Below are 12,004 nucleotides of genomic sequence, written 5' to 3' on the forward strand. Positions count from 1 at the left end.
TGATTCTCTAGTTGTGCTGGTTTGATTGTTATTATTCTGTGTTTCAGTTTAATTCTGGTTATGAGTTTAGTTCTCAGGTTTTGTTCTTGTGCCCTCGTGTTTAGTGTAGGTTTAGTTCAGTGTCAAGTCTGTGCCTATTGTGTGCTTCCTGTTTTACTTTGAAAGTCTGTGTCTAATGGCAGTGTTTTTAATTTTGCTTCTATTGTCTCGTTCCTCCCAGCTTCCCTCCTGTCTCCAATTTCCGAATTACTCCACTGTGTACTTAAGCCCTGTGTTTTCTTTGCCCTCTGTCACATCGTATCCTCTGTGTGTGGTCTCTGTTTCCTTGTAGTTTCTGTTTATAGTCTTCTAGCATTAATCCTTAGTTTCGATGTTTAGGGTTTTTTGTTTGTTTTTCACAAGTTCATTATTTGAATTGTTTTTCCAGCAGTAAGGCTGTGCTTTAGGTTAATCAGTCAGTCTCCAAGTCCTGTATTTGGGTCCAATCCTGCCTGCCACTCAGCCAAAACATGACAGTTTCAGAGCTCATCACAGCACAGAAACAGCTTTAGAAAAGGTTACAAATGATCTTCTTATGGTCTCTGACAGTGGACTCATCTCTGTGCTTGTCCTGTGCAGCGTGCAGACCTCAGTGCAGCATTTGATACTGTCGACCATAATATCCTATTAGAGTGATTAGAGCACGCTGTAGGTTTTACAGGTACTGTGCTGCAGTGGTTTGTATCATAGACTATTGTTGGATACTGGTATGCAACACACCAGAAAATGATTACAAAGAAAAATAATTTTTAGTATTTATAATAGGCCTATCATAGCATGGCCCTGTTCCACTGGAGATGCAAAAAAGTAAAGTTTGTAACTGCAGTTTTATTCGAGCCATACTTGTACACAATGTTCCCTCTAAGCTGTGCGAGTGCGCAATTGCGCACTGCTGGCACGGTCTCTGCGCACAGAAAATCTGCATTACGCACAAAAAAAAAAAAAATCTAACCTGAATTGAAATTTAAAATTAAAACTTTAACAATTCTGTTTTGCAGTGTTAGTCAGTAAGTGACTGGCTGCTCCTGTATGGGATTAGAACGATGCCACCTTATCCCATAGTCCAGCCAATGATGCGATTCACATTCGTATATATGCAGCCAATCAACGTGGTTGACAGGCTATGACAGCGTCCTTATGTGCCAACACCGGTGTTTTAGCTAGCAAAGCGGCGTGGCTGATGTGCAGTGAAGCCACATTAATGACAACGTGTACAACCATTGGAGATGTGAGCAGGACAGACGGAACAACTGACGGAAAGAGTGTGGACTTTATACCAGTTTTTAAATTGTGTTGATCGGCCACGTAAAACCAGAGTTATGATAAAAATATCTGCAATGTTTGGTTTTCTTCCTGAATACTATCGTTGTTTATATTTACTGCGGGAAGAAACGGTAAAAACGGCGTTTTATAAGGAAAACGCTCGAAAGCCTGTGAGCAAAAACAAAACCAAAAATACCCCCACCCTTTCCTATTGGTCGAAAAATGTACCATGTCAACCAGTCAAAAAATGATATGGCAACGTGGCATCTAGTTGTTAAGAAACGGGGGGAAGTTTTAGGAGTGACGGCGGTGTTCTGAGATGTGAGAGATTTGTGACGTTTAGCGCAAATCTTGTGTAGTTAGTGTGTAGTTAGTGTGTAGTGTAGTCAATAGTTTTGTTGTGTGTGTCAGAACAATGAGGCGGCTGCTGAATGTTACAGGTGTTACAGCAGTGATACATCTCCTGTTGTCAGGCCTGCAGGTATCAGGCTGTTGTTCTCCTTTATCTCATAGTGGACAGAAATTATTTTTTGGAGTGGCACAAATAATTTGTGTGGCATCAGATTTGATGCAGAACAGCTGATTGTTCTGTAAATAGTTTGAAATGTTTGTTTAAAAAACACCTTGGCTGCATTTTTAGGTAAACAGCTGCAAAAAACTTTGTTGTTTGCATAACTCAGTTACTTTTTTGAGGAAGAAACTATATAATGAATTGCCCAACATTGGTCATTATATACTGTATTTTGCAGACAGAGTTACAAGACTCTCTCCCAGACCACAGACTCATAATACAAGTCAGAGCTTTTGTTGGATTGTGTGTCCACAGGTGTTTGTACTTTGCGTCATAATAAAATGACGGTAAAAGGCTCCGCCCACCTACTATCCATGTCTCACCATGCAACGACTTTGTGAATGGACTGGAGAAGTGTAGTGGAAGAGTCCTCTGTCAGGAATAAGATATGTGTGTTGACTTTTTATTCTCCCTCAAAATTATTATGCCATAACGCTGCATAGAGCAGCTCTGCTAACAGGTTATGGGCCCAGAGCAGTAGCAAAGAGATCCTGTAACTGCCAAAGGAAGGGCAGCGTTTCCTGAAACCGCAAGTTATCGGCAGGTGTTAAAAGTTTGGCACGATTGAGTGAGTAAGCGTTTTTGTGCATCATGAGCAGACGCACGGCAGAGTCGGGTAGTCGATATTCCCGTTTGCAATTTGATGGAGATGAAAGGAAATATGAGATATGGGAAACGAAGTTCCTTGGTCATCTCAGACTACAAGGTTTGAAAGATGTCATCTTAAAGGCTGAGGGTGATGAAGAAGCCGATGGTGAAGATGATGACAAAAATGCAGAAGCATATGCAGAGTTGATACAATTTCTGGATGACAAAAGTTTATCGTTAGTTATGAGAGATGCAGTTGATGACGGACGGAAAGCCCTAAAAATTTTGAGAGGTCATTATGCAGGAGTGGGCAAGCCAAGGATCATAAGTCTGTACACCGAACTCACTTCTCTCACAAATGAAAAGAATGAAAGTGTGACGGACTATATTATCCGAGCAGAAGCAATTATCACAGCGTTAAAAAATGCGGGTGAGTCACTAACTGATGGACTTCTGATCGCAATGATAATGAAAGGTCTACCAGAGACGTTTAAACCCCTGATTGTGCACGTTACACAGAGTGAAGCAAAAATCACATTTTCAGAGTTTAAAGTAAAACTCAGAAGTTATGAAGAAACCGAGAGAATGCGTGCGGCTGTAACTGATGACAACGTAATGAGGACAAAAGTGCAATCAGACCAGGATTCTACTTCATGGCGAGCAGATGACCGAAGATCAAAGAATAATGAGATTGTGTGTTTTAAATGTGGACTAAAGGGACACCCTGCAAGAACGTGCCGATCCAGAGTATGGTGCAGTTTTTGCCGGAGTAGTACACACAAAGATGCGACCTGTAGAAGGAAGCTAAGACGGGATGAAGTGAGAGGGGTCGTGGAGAAGGACTACGCGTTCAAGACGGGCTCCAAACCCCAGAGGGTCCCGGACGGCGGTCAAGAGATGCTGAATAACCAGCTACTGGTAGATACGGGAGCGACGTCACATATCTTCACGAAGATCGAGAGTTTTAAGACTTTTGATGACACATTTCGACCCGAGGCTCATTGTGTAGAGTTGGCTGACGGAAGGCGGAGCAGAGGAGCTGCAAAGCGGCGAGGAGATGCTGAGATAAGTATGATCGACAGTAAAGGACGCAGTCACAAGGTAACATTGAAACAAGCACTCTACATTCCATCGTTCCCACAGGACATTTTGTCAGTAAAAGCAGCTACTAGTAACGGAGCCACTGTGGTTTTCAAACACGGGACAGTTTTCTTAAACATGGTGATGGAACAAAATTCCCTATATATGAACACGAGAGACTGTTCTTTATAAACACTGTGCAAGAGTTTGAAGAGAAATGTAATGGATGTTTTGATATGCAAACGTGGCATGAAATTCTAGGACACTGTAATTATGAGGATGTTCAAAATCTGCAAAATGTCGTTGATGGAATGGAAATTAAGGGTAAAATCAACAAAAATATGCAATGTGAAGCCTGTATACAAGGGAAGTTTACTCAAACTAGGAACCGAGAACCAGATGAAAAGGCCAGGCGGCATTAGAGTTGGTACATACGGATTTAGCTGGTCCGACACGCCAAACTCTAAAGAAGGGTTTAAGTTTGTTTTGTCGTTTGTTGATGATTATTCAGGTGCAACATTTGTATATAATCTGAAACACAAAAGTGATACAACTCAAGCAACTGAAAGATTTATTGCAGATGTGGCGTCATATGGGAAAATCAAGTGCATTCGTTCTGATAATGGAACTGAATTTACAAGCAGACAGTTCAGAGATTTATTAAGTAGACACGGCATTAGGCAGGAAACTGGCGCCCATATTCGCCTCATCAAAACGGAACAGCAGAGAGGAACTGGCGTACACTTTTGACATGGCGAGATGCATGTTAGTTGAGAGCGAATTGCCAAAGTCTTTATGGCCATATGCAGTACAAACCGCGGGAGTGATTAGGAACCGATGTTTTAACAAACGCACAGGTCAGACAGCGTATAAGATGTTAACTGGAAAAAGACCTGATCTTTCTAGAATGAAAAAATTTGGATCATTGTGCTATGCTTATAAACAAAATAGGGAAAGCTGGATCCAAGATGCGACAAAGGTGTTTTCTTGGGATATGACAAAATAGTCCAGCATATTTGATCTATTTCCCAAAAACCGGGAAGGTTGAAAAGCACAGATTGATAAAAATACTAAATCCCGCGACAATGGATCAACAAACACAGAGTGATCAGATGTATGAAGATGAGGTTTATGAATCCAGAAAAGATGGTGAACCCAAACAGACGAAGGATGAGGACATTCCAGATGGTAGTGAAAGCAGTCAAACTGAGTCTGAGGTTAAAACTGATGATAAAGTAGATGCTGGAGCTACACGTTATCCATCCAGAATCAGAAAGAGACCTGATTATTTGAGTGATTATATCACGGATGTGAAAGAGTGTGAAAATGAACAGATGCAAACTAGTGTTGATTATTGTTACAGATTGTTGTGTGAAATACCCACATCATTTAGCGAAGCTATTGTGTCAAGTGAGTCAAAAGAATGGGAAAAAGCGATGAATGAAGAAATTCAATCCCTTAGGGGAAGTGTGAAGGGGAGAAATATTTTACTGCTACTATTTGCTGCTATTTTGATAATCATCATTACCATTTCATGTTAATAGGGATGTTACATTCAGATGCATTCAGATGTTCAAATATATTGGTATTATATAAGTCTTTATTATAGGTCCGGTAAGAACCACTTTAAATTGTTGAGTTGAATCTATAATTTAAAGGTTTTGAATGTTTTGTATTGTTATACTGAAGTCTTCAGTGGGGGAGAAGCTGACTGCAGGCTGACAGGAAATGCGTCTGCAAGCCATGCTTTTGCAGAAGTGAAACTGTTCAGAGAGCAGAAGCACACTCTGTGCACCCACAGACAGACGAGATACACGCACACTTAGTTAGAGGGATCACTGATAGGGGAAAGTTCAAATTGCTTTGCTTGGGGTTACTTTTAGACTATATTAGGAGGAGCAAACATATTGGCAGATCTGAGAAGGAAAACCTCTGTTATGAAAATGATTTTAATCTTTTATACATGATTGCATTTGAGCTTATTAAAGAGCTGTGGCTCCTGGTCACGTGAAGGTCAGAAGTGTAACGGGTGAGATGTGAGAGCATTTAAGGGCGAGACATATACATACAGACACAAATAGTGAGAGGTCATGACACATACGCAGTACACAGCATGCACGCGCCCTCGCACGTGTACGCACACACACATACACACCATGGTAGATCTATTTTGGTAGGGCAGAAGTGAAGATGTGTGCCGACGTACTTAGAGGAAGTGCACCAGATGAGCGACAGCGAAGACGAGCTGAGGGGAAGCACCGACCTGAAGACAATGTTCTTTAAAACTATGTTAAAGTTCACGGAACATGTTGTGGTTTAAGTTGACGTAAGCTGTACTATTGTCTGTTTTGCAAAAGAGGGGGCTTTGTTGTCTCAACCCTATAAAACCTTGTCTAATGATTGTAAGTTCAGTTCGACGCTGAAATCTGCACAGCGGTCGGACTCACACATGTGTTTATTAAAATACTGTCTAATTGCACACCGGACCGGATCTGTGGTTATTTATGGATTCTTCTCTCAACATTGAACCCTAACAAGGAGAATGACACATTTACTTTAACCACTTTACCAGAGGGTAAGAGAGCAGTGGGGGGTAAATGGGTTTATGCCGTTAAAAAGAACTCAGACGGATCAGACAGATATAAAGCTCGATTTGTGGCTAAAGGTTTTAGTCAAACAAAAGGAGGAGACTTTTTCACCGACTGCTAACTTATCGAGTGTGAGAGTTTTGATGCAGAAAGTGGTTCAGGATGATATGTTGGTTCACCAGATGGATGTAAAAACCGCCTATCTACACGCACCAATAAATGAAGAAATATATATACAACAACCAGAAGGTTTTGAGACAGAATCAAGTGAGACTAATAAACTGGTGTACAGACTAAAGAAATCACTTTATGGGCTGAAGCAATCGGGTCGTAACTGGAACCAAACCTTACATGACTATTTAAGCAGTTGTGGATTTAGACAAAATATTGCTGATCATTGTGTGTATTCAAAAGAAACTGAAAGTGAAAAAGTAATCATCATAGTGTGGGTGGATGATTTACTCATTGCAGCTAACAATGAAAATGTGCTTTCAGGCGTGAAAGAAATGCTCTCTTCTAAATTCCAAATGAAAGATCTGGGGAAACTTAACCATTTTCTAGGAATAGATTTTCTTCAAGAAAAAGAATGTGTCAAAATGTCACAGAAAATATATATTGAGAACATTTTAAAAAGATTTAACATGCAAAACTGTAAGCCAAAGTTAACACCCTGTGAACAGAAACGGACTCATTCTGATAAATTCGAGATATTACCAGATGTGAGGAGATATCGTGAAGCGGTAGGATGTCTTATTTATCTGAGCTATTGTACGCGACCTGATTTAAGCTATGTTGTCAGCAAACTGTCACAACACTTCAATGCGCCAACTGTTGATGATTGGACAGCAGTGAAACATGTTCTGAGGTATCTAAAAGGTAGTCGAGGAAAAGAACTGTGTTTTAGGAAATGTTCAAGTGGAAAACTAGGTCTACGAGCATACAGTGATGCAGATTGGGCATCCGATGTTTCTGATAGACGCAGTATGACAGGTTATTGTGTAAGCCTAAATGAAAATGGTCCTTTGATATCATGGAAAACCAAAAAGCAGACAACTACAGCACTATCAACTTGTGAAGCCGAATACATGGCATTAGCAGCAACAATTCAGGAATGTATGTATTTGACTTATTTGATTCAAGATCTTGATGAGTCTGAGTATGAAATACCTATGATATTGGAGGACAATCAGGGAACAATCGCATTGTCAAAAAATCCAGTGAACAGACAAAGATGTAAACACATTGATGTGAAATATCATTTTATAAGGTCAGCTGTACATGAAAGGAAAGTGCTCATTGATTACTGTCCAACTGAGTCAATGGTAGCAGATATGATGACGAAACCAGTTTCAAAGCCTAAGTTAGACAAATTCTCTGTATTTGTGTTTGGAATGTAAGATGTTTTTTCGGAGGACTGTTTTTCCCAACCTGTGTACAAGTGGGGGTGTTGGATTGTGTGTCCACAGGTGTTTGTACTTTGCGTCATAATAAAATGACGGTAAAAGGCTCCGCCCACCTACTATCCATGTCTCACCATGCAACGACTTTGTGAATGGACTGGAGAAGTGTAGTGGAAGAGTCCTCCGTCAGGAATAAGATATGTGTGTTGACTTTTTATTCTCCCTCAAAATTATTATGCCATAACGCTGCATAGAGCAGCTCTGCTAACAGCTTTATAAAAAAACAAAAAACAAAACAGAGAGTTGTGTTTTCAAAATTGGAGTTAAAGTTATTTTTACTTCCAATAGTGTTAACATACTACACAGGTCATGAACAAGATTTTTTTTAAATTTTCATTGTAAGTGGGCTAAAGCTGTTAATTAAAAGTAGTCTAACATAAATGTAAATGCTGTAATTTGATTATTTTAATAAACCATGTAACTTGGATGGATTAGATGCCGGCGTGACCACAGTGCACACATCTGATGTCGCTCACAGTGGTCCACGGGACGCTCAGGGAGTTTGTGTGTTCGCTCAGACACATGAAAAATTAGAGGGAACATTGCTTGTACAGAAATTAAAGCAAAAAAGTAAAAAAAGAAAGTTATTTTTGGCTATCTGGGAATCAGCAGCAAATGCAAGATAAGATGAGTGCACTAGCAGCAGTTTCAGGACAAGTAGGATTTAACATCCACAAAGGTAAAACTAAGGTCATCAAAATAAAAGAAGCCAGAACAGAAGCAGTAATTCTGGCAGAATCCCTTCTCTTACCTCCCTCATTAACAAGCAGGGAGGAACAGACAATGATGTCAAACCAACAATTAGAGGAACTGGTGCTACATGCTAAGCCCTGTGGTTCCCTGAATGAAGTTGTTACTCCCCGCTTTCTCCAAAAGGTATTTTGGACCTTACATCCTGAAAATGATCAATACTAGTCTGTTAACCGGTCAAGTTCCTAGTGGGTTTAAACATGCAGTCATACATCCCTTACTTAAGATACCTGGCCTTGATAGTTCTGTTATGTCAAATTTTAGACCTATCTCCAAGCTTCCCTTTTTAAGCAAGATCTTGGAGAATATTGTACATACCCAGCTGTTAGACTACTTGAATGACTCGCAGTTTGAAATCTTCCAATCTGGTTTTAAGCCCTTTCACAGTACAGAGACAGCTCTTGTTAAAGTTATGAATGACATTCTTATTACTACTGATCTTGGTAAATATGAGGTGCTTGTGTTATTGGACATGACAGCTGCATTTAACACAGTGGACCACGACCTGCTGTTCTCCCGCTTACACCACTGTGTGGGAATTTCTGATTTTGATTCATGAGTAAAATCAAAGGAGTTTTTGTGTTAAGCTTGGGTTGGCCACTTCCTCTGTGGCCCCTCTGCTTTGGGGTGTTCCCCAGGGATCTATCCTCGGGCCATTATTTTTCTCGCTGTATTTACTCCCTCTTGGTGCAATTTTTCATAAACACAAAGTGTCATTTTGTGTGTATGCTGATGACTGTCAGCTTTATTTACCTTTTAGTCATTTGGATACTTCCCCATGTCAATCACTGCTTGACTATCTCAGCGATGTTAAATCATGGATGGCAAATAATTTTCAGAATTTTAATGATCGCAAAACTGAAGCAATTTTATATGGCCCGCATCATTCTAATGATTCTCCAGATGCTGATTTTGGTGATTTGACCTCCCATCTGAAAAGTTCGATCACTAATCTTGGTGTTAAATTTGATTCCACACTTACTTTTGATGGTCATGTAAATGGGGTGGTAAAATCAGCTTTTTATCACATCAGACGCCTGTCGAAGGTTAAGCCTTTCCTTTCCGAACCCAATTTGGAAACTCTTATTCATGCTTTTATCACCTCATGTCTGGACTATTGTTATTCCCTTTTAATAGGGGTTGGGCTGGGCACTTTGGCATACCTGCAATTAGTGCAAAATGCGGCGGCACGATTTTTATCCGGTAGTAGGAAATTCGATCACATCACTCTGGTTCTGGCTTCCTTGCATTGGCTTCCCATTGAATTTAGGGTTCGTTTTAAAGTACTTTTATTGGTTTTTAAATCTTTAAATGGTCTGGCTCCTGTTTACTTATCTGATTTGCTGAAGCCACATGTTTCTCCTCGCTCGCACCGTTCAGCTGAGAAAGCTGTTTCTGTCGGTTCCTGAGTCACGGCTGAAATGCAGAGGAGACCGAGCGTTTTCAATTGCGGCTCCGATGCTTTGGAATAACCTTCCCCTCCATAATAGACAAGCGTCATCAGTGTAGGTCTTTAAGTCCAGATTGAAAACCGGTTTTTATTCCCTGGCTTTTAACTCTGTAGGAAACTGACACATTTCTTATTAATTTTCTTGTATTTTTAATGATTTTCTTGTATTTTTAATTTTGCTAGTTGTTTTGAAGTGCTATACAAATAAACGATGATGATGACAACAAGCAAAGCAAGAGCTGGATTCTTTAAACTGAAAAACATCTGAAACTCAAGAACACTGAGACTTAAACTTAGATCAGAATCTCCAACTCCATTGTGAATATTAGAGGAAGTGTTGGAAGGAGGATGATGTAGATGGATACGACATATGCTGAGGAAACCAGGCAACAACATCACCAACAAGTTGGGACAAATCTGGTATGAAACTAAAACAATGGTTCAAGAACGAGCTCTTTGGAAGATCCTTGTTAACGTTTTGTAGAGTGTTAGGCGTAAGTAAGTCCTTTTAACTTGATATAATTGTGATTATCAAATGGTTTGGGCTTCTGGTTGAACAAAGTGTCATTGAGGTCATAACACATGGAGCCGTGAGGTCTCTGTAGCCATCTTTTATTTGGGCTTACAATACTGCTCAAACCATTTGTACTTTCAGTCAGTGATCATCATGAAACAAGCAACCTGGCCATGTTTGTGTAGCTCATTTGAATAAGTAGCTCGCTTCCTTTCATCTAGCAACATCAGAAGAAAGATTTTGAAAAGATGAACCAGTTTGTTCGAAGCAATATTTTCTATTGAAGACAAAAATTCAAATTTCAAAATGTCACTTTTGAAAAAAACAATGTGTTCCCAGTCATCAGACTCAGATTTATAACACTTTAGCTTGCAGAAGAATTTTATTGCTTGATATATTTCTGAACCATCTGAGAAAGCACACTTATTTCCTTCAGTGTGGTGATTTTTTACTCTAAAAGTAATCAGGTGTCTCTATGACCCACCTGTTTCTCCAGTACTGCCCCAGCCGGTGACCCAGGTGTTCACGCCGCTGTAGAAGGTGCTGTCTGAAGCTGCCAGGCAGACGGGAGAAATGTAGTTGTTGAAAGTCACAGACGAGGAGAGCTGCAGGAGGCAGATGTCACTGTTGTAGGTAATGGAGTTGTAGTTTGGATGTGTGATGATCTTTGTTACTGTCCGAGACACTGCATTGGGGTTAGATCCCTGTAGACTCTGACGGCCCAGATTCACAGTCAGACTGCTTACAGTAAAGCTGAGATCACCAGGAGAGACACAAACAGTGCAGAGAGGATGAGTCATTATTTACACTTAAAATGAATGGATCCTGCCATCCAGATCTGTGGCTATCAATCTTCAAACAGCAAATCTTTCATTCTTCTTTTTTTCTTTTTCTACTCACCTTCGACAGCAGTGAGCAGCAGTCAGCACCCACTGACTGTTAATGAGGGATCCTCCACATGCGTGCTTCCCAGATTTTAGCAGACTGACCTGCCAGGGCCAGCTGCCAGGAGAAGCTTCCTGTCCTCCTACAATCCTGGTGTTGAGCTTTGGCTGACCACAAACTGAAGACAGACATTAAAACACAGAGTGAGCATTACTGTATGAGCTGTAAACTCTCAGCATTACAAACTGCTGAGTGAGGACACAGTGATCCTGGGACTGACAGCGGTAAAAAGTAATCTGATTTCAGGAGTTCACTTCATCTCAAGTCTAGAGATGAAGTGAGAAACTAATATTCATCCTCACGCTGTATTAAACTTTAAGGTAAGTTTAAAAGAAACTTTATCTTACCACTCAGCTGTGACTCAGACTCTGAAAAACAGAAAAACATTTTTAATCAACAAATCTCCATTCATCTTTCAGTGGTTAGTGTCTGCTAGGTGTCACCTCAGCTATTTTGAGTCTTCAAACTGGACCACTGGACTTTTGGAGCATTTTTAATGACATCATCTGATCAATAACAGGGCTGCTGTGGTTTCAAGTCTTTGTTGTCTGGGAATCCACGAACACATGAACTGCAGTTACATCATAGGTTTAAAGCCTATAGACGTGCTGCACATGATTACTACATGATTACAATGACCAATAATTATTCTTAGGGGCTTGTTTATATTAAATAAAACACGACACAGAGCATTACAGCACATTAAAAAGACAACAGCCTTAACGCAGTGGGAGACTGGACCCAAAAGTTGGGCTG

The 12,004-nt window shown here is 40.3% G+C and overlaps 1 protein-coding gene across 1 annotated transcript in view; it reads right to left on the reverse strand.

Annotated features, from left to right (window-relative positions):
* LOC116330643 (transmembrane protease serine 9-like) overlaps positions 1-12,004 on the reverse strand; it is a 58,709-nt gene that overhangs the window by 5,818 nt on the left and 40,887 nt on the right. The window contains exons 3-4 of the mRNA XM_039611013.1: positions 11,204-11,366; positions 10,788-11,056 (exon numbers count right to left, since the gene is read on the reverse strand). Coding sequence (XP_039466947.1) covers positions 10,788-11,056; positions 11,204-11,366 — 432 coding nt within the window. The remainder of the gene's footprint in view (positions 1-10,787; positions 11,057-11,203; positions 11,367-12,004) is intronic.

Source organism: Oreochromis aureus, linkage group 4, assembly GCF_013358895.1.
Source record: "Oreochromis aureus strain Israel breed Guangdong linkage group 4, ZZ_aureus, whole genome shotgun sequence".
In the NCBI taxonomy this organism is placed as follows: Eukaryota; Metazoa; Chordata; class Actinopteri; order Cichliformes; family Cichlidae; genus Oreochromis; species Oreochromis aureus.